This window comes from Entelurus aequoreus, linkage group LG17 (assembly GCF_033978785.1).
Source record: "Entelurus aequoreus isolate RoL-2023_Sb linkage group LG17, RoL_Eaeq_v1.1, whole genome shotgun sequence".
Taxonomy (NCBI): Eukaryota; Metazoa; Chordata; class Actinopteri; order Syngnathiformes; family Syngnathidae; genus Entelurus; species Entelurus aequoreus.
In genome coordinates, this window is record NC_084747.1 from 22,216,433 (window position 1) to 22,238,260 (window position 21,828).

A 21,828-nucleotide genomic window follows, 5' to 3' on the forward strand; every position below is an offset into this window, starting at 1 on the left:
TGCTAATATAGCAAATGCGGTCATGGAAAATGTGACGGAATAGTCGGTCAGCAAACTGTGACGTTTATAAATGGATGGTTACACACACACACACACACACACGCAGACACACACACACACACACACGCACGCACACCTGACATGATCACGCATGCTTTCAGGCATGATGCTGAGCCGCTCGTTACTTCCTGCCATCGTTATAATGATCTCTTTGCAAATGCTCCTGTGAGTCCTACTGGTGGTTTTAATGTCAATCCTGGAGGACAATGTGTGTGGCATAGCTAATGCTAAGCAGCCATCTAGCTTGATGAAGACTAGCACACATGCACACACACACACACACACACACACACACACACACTGCAGATGTCTATTGAAAGAGGACAAAGGCAGCAAAAGCGCAAATACTCACAGAGCATCTTGTGTGAGGAAGAGGAGGAAGAGGATGAGGAGGTTTACACATCCATGCTCCTCTTAAGCAGCGCAGAAGAGGAGACCAAGACCCAAAACCTGCTGATCCTGTCTGTCTGTCTGTCTGTCTGTCTGCCCGTGTGTGTGTGTGTGTGTGTGTGTCCTAGCTACTGATGCTACACGCTCCAGCAGTGGCCCCTCCCATCAGAGATGCTGCCCTACTTCCTCTCCTCCATCTTCCAAACACTGCAGCTGCTTAGCAAGGACACACTGTGAGGACATTTACACACTCTGAGGACATTTACACACACTATGAGGACATTTACACACTGTGAGGACATTTACACACTATGAGGACATTTACACACACTCTGGGGACATTTACACACACACTGAGGACCTTTACACACACTCTGAGGACATTTACACACACTGAGGACATTTACACACTCTGAGGACATTTACACACACTATGAGGACATTTACACACTGTGAGGACATTTACACACTATGAGGACATTTACACACACTCTGGGGACATTTACACACACACTGAGGACCTTTACACACACTCTGAGTACATTTACACACACTCTGAGGACATTTACACACACTGAGGACATTTACACACTGTGAGGACATTTACACACACTCTGAGGACATTTACACACACTATGAGGACATTTACACACACTCCGAGGACATTTACACACTGTGAGGACATTTACACACACTATGAGGACATTTACACACTGAAAATCCCAAGCCGAACTGAAATTTTAACAGTTAACACATGAGCCAAGTACCAAATTATACATACATACAAAACTTGCTAACATTTAAAAATGTTTTAAAAAAAAGCATGCTAACATGAATCAAGTGATAACATATTTGACTTTGAGGGGTACACCTTAAAAAATTGCTAAAAAGATAGCATATTAGCATGTTAGCGGTTAATATGTGTGAAGTGACAACATATTTGACTCTGAGGTGTATACTTACTAAATTTAACTGTTAGCACACCAGTCAAATAGAGCCAAGTAACAAATTATATGACTGTATATTTGCAAAATTTGCTAAAAAATAAATAAATAGTAAAACCTAGCATGTTAATGCTAGCATGCATCAAGCGATAATTCATTTGACTCTGAGCAGTACACCTGCAAAAGTAGAGAAAAAATAATAATAATGCATAATAATGCAAAAAAAGCTAGCATTATTATTTGCATTCTAGCAATTGAAATGCATAAAAGAACAAAATAATGTACTCTGAGGTGCATAATGGCAAAATGAGCTTAAAAAGCTAGCATTCTGATATTAGCATGCTAACATTAGCAATTGACATGGAGCATTTTGACTTTGGCTCGAATTGGTTGATCGTTTTTTGGTCATGAAAATAGAAATGTCCCGAGTAAGTGGAATGTTTTGAATTATTCGGAAAATGTGTGCAACTTAGTTGAAAGAAAAATGGGTGGGAAAAAGTGGGACTTTTTTAAAGTTAAAAAGTAGTTGAAAGTGCAGGATGATTGGAATGTGTGAAGTGGTGTGGCGTACACGGCAGCTGTAGACTTCAGTCGATGGGTGAATTTGCTGCGTGTCAGTCGGGTGTGTGAGTTACCTGCCGTCGGCCATGTTGACGCTGCTCTGGCGGAACACTTTGGGATGGGAGCGAGTTCGCCGAAGAGACTGCTTCAACGTCCTGGACAGGAAGCCCTGCGCAGTCAAGGTAACGTTGGCGTACTTGGTGAAAACTACACAAAAAAACCATCCCCTCACCGTCACTTTGGCGCCGGGTGTGTCCAAGGCGGCGCTACTGAGCACGCTCTGTCGCCACGCTGCACGGTCGGGAAGAGACGGGGCGCCATGTTGGCGCCAGGCTGACACAGAGAGACTGGTGTTAGCATATGACACATAGAGTCCTGGTCAAAAGTCTACATACACTTGTAAAGAACATCCTGTCATGGCTGTCTGGAGTTTACAACTCTTATTTTTTTGTGATGTAGTGATTGGAGCACATACTTGTTGGTCACAAAAAACATTCATAAAGTTTGCTTCTTTTATGAATTCATTATGGCTCTACTGAAAATGTGAGGGTCAAAAGTATACATACAGCAATGTTAATATTTGCTTACATGTAAGGCTGCAGCTAACGATTATTTTTCTATCGATTAATCTATAGATTGTTTTTTCGATTAATCGGTTAATCTATAGATTATTTTTTTCGATTAATCGGTTAATTTATAGATTATTTTTTCGATTAATCTATAGATGATTTTTCCTTTTACCGATTATTTTTTTATTCAAAATGAAGATGAAAAAATAAATGTAGGCCCGTTTTTTCAAAAGGCATGGCTTTTATTTACAAAAAAAAGGAGTATGGCCACTCAGTCAACATTGACAACAACATGACTAAATATTCTGTAACAATGTAAACATTTAAAACTTTTAACCTTCAACAAAATTAAAAGTAGCTTATTTGCTTTTTCATGTGCAAATATAAAAGTCAACATCCAGTGCAAATCTTAATATTCTGCAATAGTATAAGCGTTTCAAAAGTAAAAGTATTGCTTATTTTGCTTGAAAATGTGCAAAAATAAAGATAAACATCTAATACAAAAAAGTGCAAAAGGAAATATTCTGTAACAACAGTGTAAACATGTCAACAAAAGTGAAAGTATTGCTTATTTGCTAAAATGTGCAAAAATAAAGATAAACATCCAATACAAAAAAGTGCCAATCTAAATATTCTGGAGCACTGTAAACATTAAGTATTGCTTTTAAAATGTGCAAAATAAACATCCAGTCCAACACAGTACACAATAACCAATTCTACTCATTCCAGTGAGTGACTAACAGTTGTAATGAAGAAAGGTTAGCATGTCTACATGCTCTGCTTCTTTTCTTGTTTACAATATTCCCAGCAGCTGAAAATAGGCGCTCAGAAGGGGTCGATGTGGCTGGAACTGAGAGCTAATTAGCCTTCACCTCAAGCCAGGACTGCGAGTGAGCTGAGCTGCAGTTTATATTTCTAGTAGGTCAACGGGCTCATAGTGATGTTACTAGTAGTTGACTGGGAGGTGTTTATTATCATTTGGGGAGAGTCCGCTGCCTGATGCTTACCTGCTAAACACCTATCTGCTCCACGCTGAAGCGCTGACTACATGCGCTCTGAATACGCACTGCTGATTGGCTGATAATGCTGCGTGTGTACCAATCAGATGGTTGTGTGGGTGGGACAATGCTGCGTGTGTACCAATCAGATGGTTGTGTGGGTGGGACAATGCTGCGTGTGTACCAATCAGATGGTGGTGTGGGTGGGACAATGCTGCGTGCTGAGACAGAGGCAGAGGCGCGAAGCAGCTTGTTAACACTTTAGCTTTAGCTTAGAAACTCGTTCGGTACACCCCCGTACCGAACCGAACGCCCCGTACCGAAACGGTTCAATACAAAACACGTACCGTTACACCCCTAGCAGATACAAATGACACATTCATGTTTTTGTGTAATGATGACAACGTATGCTCGCGCGGACGATTGACTAGTTGATGGTTTTCTTTTCAAATGTTGGTTCATAGCCGTTGTGCTGCTATGATAGGCCATTTCCGCTCGACACACTGTGCATACAACAACATTATTAGGCCGTTCATTGAAATACTCCCACACTTTTGACCACTTTTGGCATGCTTTTCCCCCCTCGCTCGCACCGCTCGCATCGTCTGCTTTGATCGTCTGCTTTGCGCTTCGCCATGACGGTAGTGTGACATAAATATGCGACGCGTCGACGCACAAAAACGGCGTCGACGTATTTACGTAACCGATGACGTCGACTACGTCGACGCGTCGTTTCAGCCTTACTTACATGTCCCTTGGCAAGTTGACCTGCAATAAGGCGCTTTTGGTAGCCATCCACAAGCTTCTGCTTGACCACTAAATTGCTGCAGTTCAGCTAAATGTGTTGCTTTTCTGACATGGACTTGTTTCTTCAGCATTGTCCACACCTTTAAGTCAGGACTTTGGGAAGGCCATTCTAAAACCTTCATTCTAGCCTGATTTAGCCATTCCTTTACCACTTTTGACGTGTGTCTGGGGTCATTGTCCTGTTGGAACTGTCAGGTTCACACACCGATGACATCTATTAAACAGAACAAGAAGCAAGGAATCAGGCAGAGACAGAGTTGACTTTAGCTCATGAGGAGAACGCGTGGAGCTGCACACTCAGTCACAGTCTCGCCCTACGCTCTAAGGTACAGCTCTATTTATTCAGGATTTCCCCAGTCAACATCACTGAGGCCGCCTCTAAAAAAGGAGTGGTCACACATATCATGCAAAGCAGCTCCAGTACGCACAATACGTGACGGAATGTGCCGGGGGCCTTGTCTCTGCTTCGTCTGCGTGCTGTCATCTTGTCTCCGTTGAGGTACTTGAAGTCCTTGGCTGTTAGCAGGTTAAAACAAAGTTAACATCTGCGGCTGAGGCCACCGCTCATATGCCGTGGAAGATAAGAAGTTTTGTCCTTGCACAGATAGAAAAGTCTAACGTGAGCACAATAGATAACTACAGCAACAGCCTTTAAGCATAAGAGTTGTGTGATAACTTGTACATAATTATTCTAACAGGAACACCCAACAAGACCCAACCCCCGGGCTGATGATTTTAGCTTGTCCTGAACAATTTGGAGATAATCTTCCTTTTTCATTGTCCCATTTACTCTCTAAAGCAGTGGTCCCCAACCTTTTTGTAACTGCGGACCGGTCAACGCTTGAAAATTTGTCCCACGGACCGGGGGTGGGTGGGGGTGTATGGTATTTTATTTTATTTTATTTATTTTTTTGTCATAAAAAAATACAATCATGTGTGCTTACGGACTGTATCCCTGCAGACTGTATTGATATACAATGTAGGAACCAAACTTTTGTGTGAATGGGGGAGGGAGGTTTTTTGGGTTGGTGCACTAATTGTAAGTGTTGTGTTTTTTATGTTGATTTAATAATTAAAAAAATTAAATTGAAAAAAAAAGTAATTTCTTGCGCGGCCCTACGGAGCCCCTAAAGCAGGGGTCACCAACCTTTTTGAAAGCAAGAGCTACTTCTTGGGTAGTGATTAATGCGAAGGGCTACCAGTTTGATACACACTTAAATAAATTGCCAGAAATAGCCAATTTGCTCAATTTACCTTTAACTCTATGTTATTATTAATAATTAATGATATTTACACTTAATTGAACGGTTTAAAAGAGGAGAAAACACGAACAAAATGACAATTACATTTTGAAACATAGTTTATCTTCAATTTCGACTCTTTAAAATTCAAAATTCAACCGAAAAAAAGAAGAGAAAAACTTAAAAAAAGAATTTATGGAACATCATTAGTAATTTTTCCTGATTAAGACAATTTTAGAATTTTGATTAAATAGGTTAAAATCCAATCTACACTTTGTTAGAATATATAACAAATTGGACCAAGCTATATTTCTAACAAAGACAATCATTATTTCTTCTAGATTTTCCAGAACAAAAATTTTAAAAGAAATTCAAAAGACTTTGAAATAAGATTTAAATTTGATTCTACAGATTTTCTAGATTTGCCAGAATAATTTTTTTGAATTTTAATCAAAATAAGTTTGAAGAAATATTTCACAAATATTCTTCGTCGAAAAAACAGAAGCTAAAATGAAGAATTAAATTAAAATGTATTTATTATTCTTTACAATAAAAAAAATACATTTACTTGAACATTGATTTAAATTGTCAGGAAAGAAGAGGAAGGAATTTAAAAGGTAAAAAGGTATATGTGTTTAAAAATCCTAAAATCATTTTTAAGGTTGTATTTTTTCCCTAAAATTGTCTTTCTGAAAGTTATAAGAAGCAAAGTAAAAAAATTAATGAATTTATTTAAACAAGTGAAGACTAAGTCTTTAAAATATTTTCTTGGATTTTCAAATTCTATTTGAGTTTTGTCTCTCTTAGAATTAAAAATGTCGGGCAAAGCGAGACCAGCTTGCTAGTAAATAAATACAATTTAAAAAATAGAGGCAGCTCACTGGTAAGTGCTGCTATTTGAGCTATTTTTAGAACAGGCCGGCGGGCTACTCATCTGGTCCTTACGGGCTACCTGGTGCCCGCGGGCACCGCGTTGGTGACCCCTGCCCTAAAGGGACATGGGAATTTTTTTTTTTTTAGAAATGTATCTCGTGCGCACGAGACACTTTTTATTAAAAAAATAAATAAATAAAAAAAATTAATATATATTTCTTTTTTATAAAAAGTTTCTCGTGCGCACGAGAAAGCATTGGACGCGTGCGCATGGTTTGAGGTGTGTGTTAAAATGGCAGTTTAGGAGTTAATATGGCTGTATTTCCAACTAGGACTTTCCCCCATGGATTAGTAGGTGTGAGACAAACACTTTATCTTCCTGGTTATTGTAACGCTACGTGTTTGACATTATTTAAGACTTTATCATGCCCGGGAAAGGACAGTTTTCCTCTTCTGTGGCTGTGGGGGGATGGGGGGGGGGGCGTGGCTTGCGGACCTGCAGCGAAGCGGACTGTGCCAGTTAGTCCCATGTTGATGTGATCAAACTTCTTTCTTGTTTGGAAGATACACACACAATTGTAACTGTTATTTCTTCCTGCGCATAATAAATATGTACAGCGTGTTTGGATGTATTCATTTATGTAAAATTGTCATTAAATGTAATATTGCCTGACAAAAAGTGATTCGACGTAATATTTTGATATTTACACACGCGCCACGAGATACATGTCTAAAAAAAAAAAAAATTCCCAAGTCCCTTTAGGGGCTCCGTAGCGGCCCGGTACCAATCGATCCATGGAACTGGTACCACTGCTCCAAAGCAGCAGTTCCATTGGCAGCTTGACAGTAGGCATGGTGTTCCTGGGATTAAAGGCCTCACCTTTTCTCCTCCAAACATATTGCTGGGTATTGTGGCCTATATTATTCTGTACACATATCATGTAAATATTCGTATATATGTTAGATTTTTTATCGCTATATTAGTCTATTTATACCTGCATTGTCATTTCCATCCTTACACTTTCCATCATTGTAACTGAGCTACTGTGTTGAACAATTTCCCTTGTGGATCATTAAAGTTTGTCTAAGTCTAACAGCTCCATTTTTGTTTCATCTGACATCACGTGGACAAAGATAAGACCTTCTGGAGGGAAGTTCTGTGGTCAGATGAAACAAAAATGGAGCTGTTTGGCCACAATACCCAGCAATATGTTTGGAGGAGAAAAGGTGAGGCCTTTAATCCCAGGAACACCATGCCTACCGTCAAGCATGGTGGTACTAGTATTATGCTCTGGGCCTGTTTCGTTGCCAATGGAACTGCTGCTTTAAATGAGACAATGAAAAAGGAGGACAAGCTAAAATCATCAGGCCGGAGGTTGGGTCTTGGGCGCAGTTGGGTGTTCCAACAGGACAATGACCCCAAACACACCTCAAAAGTGGTAAAGGAATGGCTAAATCAGGCTGGAATGAAGGTTTTAGAATGGCCTTCCCAAAGTCCGGACTTAAAACGTGTGGACAATGCTGAAGAAACAAGTCCATGTCAGGAAAAGCAACACATTTAGCTGAACTGCAGCAATTTAGTGGTCAAGTGGTCAAGCAGAAGCTTGTGGATGGCTACCAAAAGCGCCTTATTGCAGGTAAACTTGCCAAGGGACATGTAAGCAAATATTAACATTGCTGTACCGTATTTTTCGGACTATAAGTCGCAGTTTTTTTCATAATTTGGCCGGGGGTGCGACTTATGTGTGAAATTAAAGCTGCAAGCAGCGTTGGACGGGTCCGCCTTTTGGCAGGTGCTAGTCCTAGGTGTCCCAATACTTTTGTCCAGTGGTAGTCCTGTGTGAGACCTACATAGAGGTTTTTGTTTCGTGTCTCTACGATATTCGTACTGGGAGTTAGAGGAAGTTGTGTCTGAGCTCACATTGTCATTATAGGGTATTGTGTGTAGAATTTTGAGGACAAAGAAGGAATAATTGCATTTTCGTTGTCATTTTTGGCACCGGAGCAACTTTAGTGCTGCGGGTCTTTGAAGGCTTGTAAAATCAAAACCGTACTACTAGTTAGAAAGCTTTCGTCAACTTTTAATCAGAAGGGTTCAATCTCTCTCCTGTAGCAGTTTGAAGCCGAAACGACAAACGCGCTCAGAGGAGATAACGTTTGATGTTTGGTGACCGGTTGTAACAAAAATTTTGTTTTGAAGGAGGAATAGCAAACTTCCTGTTGATTTTTGCTGAAGGATGTCAACCTATGAAATGTAGGTCTAGGCGAGACCTACATAGAGGTATTTGTTTCATGTCTCTAAGACGTTCCTACCGGAAGTTACAAGCAGTTTTGTCTGAGTTTTCCTCTGAGGAGCAATTTTTTCTCTGTTTTTTTCAAAAATTACACTAGCGTTCAAAAGTTTGGGGTCACATGTAAATGTCCTTATTTTTGAAGGAAAAGCACTGTACTTTTCCATGAAGATAACTTTAAACTAGTCTTAACTTGAAAGAAATACACTCTATACATTGCTAATGTGGTAAATGACTATTCTAGCTGCAAATGTCTGCTTTTTGGTGCAATATCTACATAGGTGTATAGAGGCCCATTTCCAGCAACTATCACTCCAGTGTTCTAAAGGTACAATGTGTTTGCTCATTGGCTCAGAAGGCTAATTGATGATTAGAAAACCCTTGTGGAATCATGTTCACACATCTGAAAACAGTTTAGCTCATTACAGAAGCTACAAAACTGACCTTCCTTTGAGCAGATTGAGTTTCTGGAGCATCACATTTGTGGGGTCAATTAAACGCTCAAAATGGCCAGAAAAAGAGAACTTTCATCTGAAACTCGACAGTCTATTCTTGTTCTTAGAAATGAAGGCTATTCCACAAAATTGTTTGGGTGACCCCAAACTTTTGAACGGTAGTGTATGTAGAGCACAATTTTGAGTTTTGGGGTTCGGTTTTTTTTTAGATCGCAATTTCCACCAGTCCCGATGTGTGTGAGAATTTTGGTGAGTTTTGAAGTATTTTAAGGGGGTCAAATTACAGCTCAAAAAGCAAAAATGAGTGTTTTTAGTCATTTTTTGTCTTGAAGGGGAAATTGCCAACTTCCTGTTGGTTTTTGCCCGAGGCTGTGAAATTATGAAAGGTAGGTCTAAGTGAGACCTACATAGAGGTTTTTGTTTCATGTCTCTACGACATTCCTAGTGGGAGTTAGAGGCAATTTACTTCCTAGGGGGCGCTAGAGAGCAGTTGTGATTTTTGGGGTTTGGTTTTTTTACTAAAGTGGCTGGGGCACGTTTTTGTATTTGTGTAAAAAATTTGGTGAGTTTTGAAGCATGTTAAGGGGGGCAAAGTAGTGCGCAACGGTGCGGAAAAATAATAAAGAACAAATTCAATAGGTTCCTTTGTAACCAGTACAAAGGACTCCCTGGGGGAGTCCTTTGTACTGGGTACAGGGCGGACCCTAATTATTAACACATTACCGTAAAATATCAAATAATATTAATTAGCTCATTCGCGTAAGAGACGAAGCAAATGTCAGCAATCGTCACACATGTCAACCAATAAGAATTCGGCGGGGGGCGGGTCATGGCAGAAGTGCATTGTGCGTCATGGCAGAAGTGCATTGTGGGTCATGGGATGCTAACAGCTGCTACATCCGTAGCTATTAAAATGGATTATTTCAACATTGGCGGTAACTTATAAAAACCGAAAAGGGCTGAACTAAAATGGCAGCGAAAAGGAAATCATAGACTGCAGATTACAGGCTGGACGTAGTGAAATATGCAGCAGAGAGCGGCAATCGAGCAGCAGGAAGAAAGGGAGCGGCGCATACCAGGAGCGACAACGAGGAAGAAGATTTCATGGGATTTAGCGATTAGGAGTGACAGATTGTTTGGTGAACGTATAGCATGTTCTATATGTATAGCATGTTCTATATGTTTGAATGACTCTTACCATAATATGTTACGTTAACATAGCAGTTGCTTATTTATGCCTCATATAACGTACACTTATTCAGCCTGTTGTTCACTATTCTTTAGACATTTTAAATTGCCTTTCAAATGTCTATTCTTGCTGTTGGATTTTATCAAATACATTTCCCCAAAAAATGCGACTTATACTCCAGTGCGACTTATATATGTTTTTTTCCTTCTTTATCAGGGTTTCCCACACATTCATTTATTTGTGGCGGCCCGCCACAAAAGAATTACGTCCGCCACAAATAAAAAAAAATTTAAAAAAAAAATTTTTTAATTTTTTTTTGGTCCTGTCCAGCTTCTCAGGCAAATCATATAGTTGATGTAGATGCCCATATCGGCTGTTCAGATTTACTTTACAAAAGAGAAGTGTAGGATACTTCTCTTGTTGCCTTATTTGTATTTGACTTTATTAAATGTATTTCTATTAGAAACACAACATGTGTATATAACAAAGGGTGCAAAGTGTGCAGGAAGTAGGAAACACATGGTTAAGTGTAGGGAGTAAAACTGATGGCAGTCTAAAGTTCAAGATTTTTGGAGCTCTTTGTTCAGTGGATCAGATGTTTGATGAAGCTCTGTGTCTATCTACCACCACTACTGTTTTCTGTTTATTTGTTACTGACTGTGGCAGGACACCTCTGCCTCTGTTTCACTTTATGTTGCTGGTAAATAATATGGTTGTAGTAGTAGGCTAAAGTTAAATGATTTAGTATGCACTAATTAAAGGGGCAGAGCTTTATGAGACATTTTAGCTTTTATATTTTATAAGATATATTTTTTGTAAGAACCACAATTAATAAATATATTTCAGTGAATAACTTATTGTTCAAATCTGTATATAAATATGTACATAAAGTGTTGTAATTATATTGTAGAATGGATGGATGGACGTTTAAAACAAAACTGTTATTATTAATTAGTAAGTATACATTTTTTTAGCCTTTTTAGAGAAAATCAAATCATTGTAGTAAATTATGCAAATTACTCGATGATGTCATGGTGACCACGCCCATAGCCACGCCCCCACCGCCACAGGTATCTTGGCAGTTTATGGGAAACACTGTTTATTATGCATTTTCTGCCGGTGCGACTTATACTCCGGAGCGATTTATACTCCGAAAAATACAGTATGTATACTTTTGACCCAGCACATTTGCTCACATTTTCAGTAGAGCCATAATAAATTCATAAAAGAAGCAAACTTCATGAATGTTTTTTGTCACCAACAAGTATGTGCTCCAATCACTACATCACAACAAAATAAGAGTTGGAAAGTCCAAACAGCCATGACAGGATGTTCTTTACAACTTTTGACCACGACTGTAAATATTTTTTACATTTCATTGAACGAAAACCATGAAATAAAATGGTACAAAAATACACATTTGCGTCTTTTTATGCGAGAATCATTTAGTTTGATGATGTTTTTGTTTTTGGCGCCCACAGATTATCAGCCTATTTCCCGAGATTAGGAACGTAATCTCTGACAAACCTCCGCCGCCGCACAAAGACAAGCAGACGGCAAAAGAGCAAATATGAAATACATATTCTTCTCACCCGTCTGGTCTTCCAGGTCCATGGCGTGCCGTGTGCCGCGGCTGCCCTCACCTTTGTGGGCGGAGTGGCGAGGCGCCGCGTTCACATGGAGGGTGTGTCTTAGCAGCCACACCGTACAAGTCTCCGCCCTCTCCGACAGGAGCAGAGGATGAACCTGAAGGATGGCAACTTGAAATAATCTCCCAGCTGGACGGAGCTTGATTGACGGATGGACAACTTGTCTTCAGGGCTTTTTATGCTCAGGCGGAAAAAAAATCAAGAACTTTGTCCAGCAGTTAAATGTGTTTAAGGAAAAACACACTGTGACAAGACACATATTTACGATACTTAGCTATTGTATTATTATTTAAATGTTTTGTTTTTTTACTTTTTAATGAGAATACATACTGGAACAAAAATGATTGAGCAAGGGAAATTAGTCAAACAATAATAGATATGAAAAACACTACTAACAGTCTAAAATGGATTCAAGCTGTCTTTAGGTCGAAGTAGAGTGGTGACACCTAGCAGGAGGTTGAAAGATGCGGACACGTTTGTTACTGGATACTTTCTAATAGGACTTTTTCCTAATAGACTTATTCTTTATTATTATTCCGCACCGTTGCGCACTACTTTGCCCCCCTTAACATGCTTCAAAACTCACCAAATTTTTTACACACATACAAACTCGGGTAGAGCACACTTTAGTAAAAAAACCAAACCCCAAAAATCAAAATTGCGCTCTAGCGCCCCCTAGGAAAAAACAACACTAAACTGCCTGTAACTCCCACTAGGAAGGTAGTAGAGACATGAAACAAAACCCTGTATGTAGGTCTCACTTAGACCTACAATTCATAATTTCACATCCTCGGGCAAAAACCAACAGGAAGTTGGCAATTTCCCATTTTAGACAAAAATGGGAAATTTTACGTCCTTGACCTCTAATTTGACCCCCTTAAAATACTTCAAAACTCACCAAAATTCTCACACACATCGGGACTGGTGGAAATTGCGATCTAAAAAAAAAAACCGAACCCCAAAACTCAAAATTGTGCTCTACATAATTTTTGGAAAAAACAGAGAAAAAACTGCTCCTCAGAGGAAAACTCAGACAAAACTGCTTGCAACTTCCAGTAGGAACGTCTTAGAGACATGAAACAAATACCTCTACGTAGGTCTCACTTAGACTTACATTTCATACATTGACACCCTTCAGCAAAAATCAACAGGAAGTTTGCTATTCCTCATTCAAAACTAAATTTTTGTTACAACCGGTCACCAAACATCAAACGTTATCTTAATTCATAACAACATTGCTTTTGTTTTAAGCCATTTTTGTCAAAGAAAATCTTGTTTTATTTATATGGAAAACACAAAATTTGCAATATTTTCCCGAAAAAGTGGAATTTTTGATGTGATATAATTAGAGCCACATATATGTCAATAATTCATAACAACATTGCTTTTGTTATTCTTTTTTGAGCAATGACAAATGAAAAAAAAACCGGACGTAAGGTCTTAGGAATCCAGAAGATTTTGTTTTAAGCCCTATTTGCCAAAGAAAATCTTATTTTATTTAACGGCAAACACAAAATATGCAATATTTTCCCAAACTAATTTTATATTTGATGTAAAGTACAGTAATTGAAGCCTTGACTGGGTATTTTTAGCAATGACAATTTTAAAGTAAAAACAATTTTATAAAATTTTTTATGTTTTTTTAAAAATATATTTTTAAAAAGTACCACAAGCTGTAAAAAATTAGCTGCGTGCCAAAAATGGCCCCCAGGCCTCACGTAGGAACTGAAACACCAAATTACATAATATCACTTTTCAGCATAATAATAATAATTATAATTTCAATAGTTGAAGATTCACAGTAATATGAAAACAGCACAGCAACAGCCTGCTGCCGGCTACAGCTTCGATGTTAAAGGATTAAAAAATAATCTGAAAAACATCCAGCAGCCGGATTAAAAAGATTAACATTTTATTGCCCAGGTCTGCTCAAACTCGGACTTTTACTGTGAAATGTCTCCAGGAAGTGAAAAGAAGACCCTTTTACCTCCAGGTTGTCCAGCAACAGTAGATGACAGTCAGAAAGGACGCAGAACATCTTGCTCCACGTGTTAGGCTCCGCCCTCTGACCACATGACAGCCAATGGAAGGAGGCGCGCTTCAGCTCTATGACGTCACAACAACATCAATGACTGTTGAAGGGGATCAAGTTAGCCAGAACGCCGACAATTACATCCTGGAAACTTACAATATTATTTCAAATAAAAGTCAAATACTGACAAATCACATGACTGTTTTTACAATCTTTTTAATGCATGAGGATCTAATCTCATACATTCTCAGGGCCCTAAGTGCCTCCCTCACTTTTAGATCTTGTTCTGCGGAGTTGACCCATGAGTCCAGGTGCTTGAAGTTGTTGTGAGAGGAGTCAACACTCTGACTCCTCTCTGTTTAAAGGCCTACTGAAATGAAATTGTTTTGTTTAAACGGGGGATAGCAGATCCATTCTATGTGTCATACTTGATCATTTCACGATATTGCCATATTTTTGCTGAAAGGATTTAGTAGAGAACAACGACGATAAAGTTCGCAACTTTTGGTCTCTGATAAAAAAAAGCCTTGCCCCTACCGGAAGTAGCGTGACGTAGTCAGTTGTTCACCTCATCATATTTTCCTTTGGTTTTCAACGCAGCTAAAGCGATTCGGACCGAGAAAGCGACGATTACCCCATTAATTTGAGCGAGGATGAAAGATTCGTGGATGAGGAACGTTAGAGTGACGGACTAGAGTGCAGTGCAAGACATATCTTTTTTCGCTCTGACCGTAACTTAGGTACAAGCTGGCTCATTGGATTCCACACACTCTCCTTTTTCTATTGTGGATCACGGATTTGTATTTTAAACCACCTCGGATACTATATCCTCTTGAAAATGAGAGTCGAGAACGCGAAATGGACATTCACAGTGGCTTTTATCTCCACGACAATACATCGGCGAAGCTCTTTAGCTACTGAGCTAACGTGATAGCACATCGGGCTTAAATGCAGATAGAAACAAAATAAATAAACCCCTGACTGAAAGGATAGACAGAAGATCAATAATACTATTAAACCATGGACATGTAACTACACGGTTAATAATTCTCAACCTGGCAAAGCTTAACAATGCTGTTGCTAACGACGCTGAAGCTAACTTAGCAACCGGACCTCACAGAGCTATGATAAAAACATTAGCGCTCCACCTACGCCAGCCAGCCCTCATCAACACCCGTGCTCACCTGCGTTCCAGCGGTTGCCGGCTAGCGCGTCTGCTATCCAAGTAAGTCCTCCTTGCTGTGTTGCTACAGCCAGCCGCTAATACACCGATCCCACCCACAGCTTTCTTCTTTGCAGTCTTCATTGTTCATTAAACAAATTGCAAAAGATTCACCAACACAGATGTCCAGAATACTGTGGAATTATGAAATGAAAACAGAGCTTTTTGTATTGGCCTCAATGGGGGAGCCATACCTCTGTTCTACTGGCTACGTCACGCGCATACGTCATATCCAAAGGAGTTTTCAACCGGAAGTTTAGCCGGAAATTTAAAATGTCACTTTATAAGTTAACCCGGCCGTATTGGCATGTGTTGCAATGTTAAGATTTCATCATTGATATATAAACTATCAGACTGCGTGGTCGCTAGTAGTGGCTTTCAGTAGGCCTTTAAGAGCTCTTGTATTTGGTGGGAAAGCAGGCAGATGACCGTCCGTGTAGTCTAGGTCAGTCAGGACTACTGCGGGATGTCTTCTTGACCTCCTTGGTGTAAGAGTTAGATCCTGCTCTCGGCCACTGATGGCATTCCTGAACACGTAGTCCAGGACTATGACAAAGATGAAGGGGGCAGGGGTCTTTTCTTGCATGACCGCAGCCTGAATGTCAAACTCCTCACTGCCGCCATCTTGGGTCATCACCTTGGCCCGTGCATCATAATCATCAATGTGCTGCCATAGCCGAGAGACCAGCAGTCGGGGTCACACATGGCAGAGCCCAGCTCTGAAACAAGTATCCCAGTGTCCCGTGTGATTACTTCGGGGTAGGTGAGGTGAGGTGAGCTGTGATATCAGCTCGGAAGCAGTGACCAGCAAACTGTGCGCGACGTTGGCTCAGAGGGGTGCTTGCTCGAGGTAGGTTGCCCTATATTTGGTCCAAGGTGGGATGGGACTGCCACGACAAACCTTGAACCCTTCGAAGCAGGTTGGTATAGCAACCGTCAAGGCGTTTGTGAAGGCGCGCATTGAGGGTCCAGGTCTCGGAGTCATACATGAGGATGGGTTCGATGGTAGACTTGAAGAGGTCTAGCTTGTGTGAATTGGGCCCATGCACTTGCATATATGGTCTCCAACGCCCGGAGCAGGTTGGGAGGGACACCATAGGCCTACAGGATCCCCTAGTGGTGACTCTATGCACTTCCGTTTTGAAGTCAATAAAGCACAATACAACCATCAGGTTGTTCTTCTTCACCTCTTTGATTAGTCTCCTCAGGGCCAGCATCTGGGATAGAGTGGTTCTCTCCTCTCGAAAGACGTTTTGGTCTTCCCTCCTCAGGTGGGGGTCGATGGCATGCTGAGTCCAGTTCAGTATCATGCGGTTGTGGACCTTCGCAGCGATACAAGTCAGGCTGATGCCTTGGCAGTTGTCTGGTTTGTAGAGGTCTCCAGATTTGACATGTTGGGGAGAGACCATATGTCAGGTAGCTTGTTGTCGAGCAGGGCAAGGTTGCAGAACTCAAGCAAGATGTTGTCGAGACCATGTTTCTTCACGACCTCAGGAAGTATGCCGTCCGGCCCAGCACTCTTACCTTCTCTCAGTGTGCTTTTTTTGCCTTAGCAAACTCCATGATCGTGAAGGGACCATCTTTGATGTTGAGGTCATGATGGCATCTGATGTTGTTCCCAGCAGCTTCTGGAAATGTTTGTACTACCCTCTCCTCTCAGGGCTGTGTCCCTCCTTGGTCCTCTTCCCTACCATCATCTTGCTGATGACCTTACTGCCAGGACTCTCTGCACCCTCTCCATCAGTTGATCTTGCCATAGGTACTGAGGGCACGTGTTTAGCCTCATTCAGTATCCCAGGTCTCTCCACAGTAGGCTCCCGTGCTTCTTCCACCCAATTGCCCCGTGCGATTTGGACAGGGGGTAGCTTTTGGTTTTGTCCAGCACGGGCACATGTCCTTGTTGTTATATAAGGTTTTACTACTTAGGTATAAAATACTAAAGGGTCTAGCTCCTTCTTATCTTGCTGATTGTAATGTTCCAGTACTCTGGAATGCCCTCACGGTAACAGTTAGAGATGCTACCTCAGTAGAAGCATCTTAAAACTCATTTGTATACTCTAGCCTTTAAATAGACGACCCTTTTAGACCAGTTGATCTGCCGTCTCTTTTCTGCTCTGCCCTCCTCTCCTGTGTGGTGAGGTTATCAGGTGATCACAGGTGACGCGCTAGCTGTTCAGAGTCGGGACCCGGGGTGGACCACTCATCTGTGCATACGTTGGTGATGTCTCTGTGCTGCTGACTTGTCTCCACTCAAGAAGATCTCCTGCTGGCCCCACTATGGACTGGACTCTCACACTATTAACTAGATCCACTATGGACTGGACTCTCACACTATTAACTAGATCCACTATGGACTGGACTCTCACACTATTAACTGGATCCACTATGGACTAGACTCTCACACTATTAACTAGATCCACTGTGGAATGGACTCTCACACTATTAACTAAATCCACTATGGACTGGACTCTCACACTATAACCTAGATCAGGGGTCAGCAACCTTTTTGAAAGCAAGAGCTACTTCTTGGGTACTGATTAATGCGAAGGGTTACCAGTTTGATACACACTTAAATAAATTGCCAGAAATAGCCAATTTGCTCAATTTACCTTTAACTCTGTTATTATCAATTAATGATATTTACACTTAATTGAACGGTTTAAAAGAGAAGAAAACACGAAAAAAATGACAATTCAATTTTGAAGCATAGTTTATCTTCAATTTCGACTCTTTAAAATTCAAAATTCAACCGAAAAAAAGAAGAGAAAAACTTAAAAAAAGAATTTATGGAACATCATTAGTAATTTTTCCTGATTAAGATTAATTTTAGAATTTGGATGACATGTTTTAAATAGGTTAAAATCCAATCTACACTTTGTTAGAATATATAACAAATTGGACCAAGCTATATTTCTAACAAAAGACAAATCATTATTTCTTCTAGATTTTCCAGAACAAATTTTTTAAAAGAAATTCAAAAGACCTTGAAATAAGATTTAAATTTGATTCTACAGATTTTCTAGATTTGCCAGAATAATTTTTTTGAATTTTAATCATAATAAGTTTGAAGAAATATTTCACAAATATTCTTCGTCGAAAAAACAGAAGCTAAAATGAAGAATTAAATTAAAATGTATTTATTATTCTTTACAATAAAAAAAATAAATTTACTTGAACATTGATTTAAATTGTCAGGAAAGAAGAGGAAGGAATTTAAAAGGTAAAAAGGTATATGTGTTTAAAAATCCTAAAATAATTTTTAAGGTTGTATTTTTTCTCTAAAATTGTCTTTCTGAAAGTTATAAGAAGCAAAGTAAAAAAAAAAAAGAATTTATTTAAACAAGTGAAGACCAAATCTTTAAAATATTTTCTTGGATTTTCAAATTCTATTTGAGTTTTGTCTCTCTTAGAATTCAAATGTCGGGCAAAGCGAGACCAGCTTGCTAGTAAATAAATAAAATTTAAAAAATAGAGGCAGCTCACTGGTAAGTGCTGCTATTTGAGCTATTTTTAGAACAGGCCGGCGGGCTACTCATCTGGTCCTTACGGGCTACCTGGTGCCCGCGGGCACCGCGTTGGTGACCCCTGACCTAGATCCACTATGGACTGGACTCTCACACTATCAACTAGATCCACTATGGACTGGACTCTCACACTATCAACTAGATCCACTATGGACTGGACTCTCACACTATTAACTAGATCCACTATGGACTGGACTCTCACACTATTAACTAGATCCACTATGGACTGGACTCTCACACTATTAACTAGATCCACTATGGACTGGACTCTCACACTATAACCTAGATCCACTATGGACTGGACTCTCACACTATTAACTAGATCCACTATGGACTGGACTCTCATACTATTAACTAAATCCACTCGACGTCCATTGCACCGGTCGCCCTGGGGGTGGGGGGGGTCCCCTCCAAGGTTTCTCATTGTATCCCATTGGGTTGAGTTTTTTCTTGCCCTGATGTGGGATCTGAGCCCAGGATGTCATTGTGGCTTGTGCAGCCCTTTGAGACACTCGTGATTTAATAAACTTTGATTGATAGATATGGAAAGTCCCCTGACTGTTTTTTAGCCTATGAGGACGTCCTCTCATACAATCAGCATATGGAGAGTCGAATGATTGTTTGAGGACATTTTCTCATACATTTTCATAGAGAAAGTCACATGACCGTTTGTAAAACATGGGAACATTATCTCCTATGACTGGACACCGTCTCCTACACGTTCTCATATGGATGTCGACGGTTTTCACTGTAACACACACGGACGTCGCCTTATACAAAAAGTCACAGGACTGTTTTTAGTGTGTGTAAGACGAGTACTTGCTTTTGTTGGCGGCTAAGAGATTGAGGAAAGCAGCTTGTGAAGAGCTCAGCTGATTGGCTGACACGCTGCCAGGCAGCGGATGAAGTGATTTGATTGGCAGCCAAACACTGGATGGCGACATCAGGCTTTTACTTCCCTGTAGGCATTTAGTTCTTCTGCCAACGTTTATGTTCACCTGCTGCAGGAGACACCAGTGATATGATGGCACACGTCCTGGTTGCTAAGTACAATATGGCTACAGCCACAACAAAGTCAATAATATGAGAACATGTGCACTATAAATCCAACTCTTTAGTCTTTATGTAAAGACTTACCTCCCTACTTTCATCATTGTTGTAGGACTATGCATTATTTTGAATACATTTAATAAAAAATGCTGTTTACCAGTGTCCCGGAACATTAAATGTTCTACTGCTTGTTTAGACGTCACTTTTGGATGTTTATTTTCACGATTGTACATTGCTGATATGGCAACAGTAAATCCCCACAATCCAGCTGTCCATCATCAACTCACCAATCACATCCATCCAGCCAAGATGTTGACATTTGGACAGATGTTTGGCCAGCGTCTCCATGGCAACAAGAACCTTGCTGCAACACACACGCATGCACAAAATGCCTTCTTGCAACGCTCTCCATACAATGACATGTGCACATACAGTACATGGACACACTCACACACATGTATAAATATACATACATACATACACACACATTTATATACACACACACACACACACACACATATATATTTATACACATACATATACTGTATATGTATACATATATGTACAAACATAGAAATATACATACATATATATATATATATACATATACGTACAAACATAGAAATATACATACATATATATATATATATACATATACGTACAAACATAGAAATATACATACATGTATATATATACACATATACTGTATAATATACTGTATGTATATACATACATGCACACACATATATGTACACACACACACACACACACACTTATATACATACATAAAGACATTACATACATATATACACATACGTATATACACACATACATAAATCTGTGTGAAGGTTTGTGTAGTTACAGTGTCAACTTATTCTAAAATAACTTTTCTGACGAGTGACCTCATCCAGCCCCCCCGCCCATTGTCAAAATCTCCGCAAACTTGTTCCATTCAGTTGTGCATCAAACTTTTTTTAGTTGTCTAACTATTAAAGGTTAAATGGAAATGAATAACGACACATTATTAAACATAAAAACTATAGTAGTTGGGGATATTTTGACAAGGTGAACCAGTCAGAAAATGTATTCTAGAATAACTTAAAAACCGTATTGGCACAAACAAAAAATGTTTTTAATAGTTTCAATGATAACGGGGGCCAACTTCAAAAGGGTACACACATGTGGAGATGCATTAAAACACACACACACACACACTCTTGTATTTGTTACCTTCTTGAGACCTCTGAAAAATGCCTACCTCTTTAGGACCACCTTTTCTAGATATATAAAGATTTGTATTTATAAGATAAATAATATACAGTATACAAACTATGCAAATATAAAAAGGTAAGCTTTTAATTTTTTTGTTTATTGTTGTTTTTTAATCTTATTTACTTCAAGTTATTACAGTATGTCTCTATATACATATTTATTTTATTTATTATTGATTTTGGCCAAAGGGGGCGCATTTCAATTTCTTACACTCACTTGTTATTACATATGTTGGCCAGAGGAGGAGCATTTTTAAAACAGACACAGTTTTCAGCACAGTACCACTCAAGAGCAGACAAACCTTACAGGGAGACAGAACCGGACCGCTGACGGGTCAGCCAACTTCTGCCACCCCTTAAAAAGGTGAAAAACAGGGAAACATTGGTGGTGGTGATGGTGGGCGGGGGGGTGAGTAAAAAAATATTCAGTCTAAGGCTGGACTCCCATGGAGGGAGTCCAGACTGAGACCAGGAAAAAAAACTCAATAGCCATACCACACACAAACAAGTTACAAAGAATACACAAGACTTGCAACAGAGTCAATTTGAAAAATCCCTCCTTTTTAGGACCACCCTAAATTTGATAGATTTCACCACCAAGGGTGCAAACGAGACATTCTCTATTAGATGCAATGGTTAGAAGCTACTTTTCCTTGTTGATGTCTCAAGAAGGCTAGCAATACAAGAACACACACACATAGG

The 21,828-nt window shown here is 39.7% G+C and overlaps 1 protein-coding gene across 1 annotated transcript in view; it reads right to left on the minus strand.

Annotated features, from left to right (window-relative positions):
* LOC133632667 (disabled homolog 2-interacting protein-like) overlaps nucleotides 1-21,828 on the minus strand; it is a 76,866-nt gene that overhangs the window by 26,501 nt on the left and 28,537 nt on the right. The window contains exons 15-18 of the mRNA XM_062025230.1: nucleotides 14,015-14,133; nucleotides 11,971-12,124; nucleotides 2,188-2,288; nucleotides 2,030-2,124 (exon numbers count right to left, since the gene is read on the minus strand). Of these exons, the coding sequence (XP_061881214.1) occupies nucleotides 2,030-2,124; nucleotides 2,188-2,288; nucleotides 11,971-12,124; nucleotides 14,015-14,133 (469 nt within the window). The remainder of the gene's footprint in view (nucleotides 1-2,029; nucleotides 2,125-2,187; nucleotides 2,289-11,970; nucleotides 12,125-14,014; nucleotides 14,134-21,828) is intronic.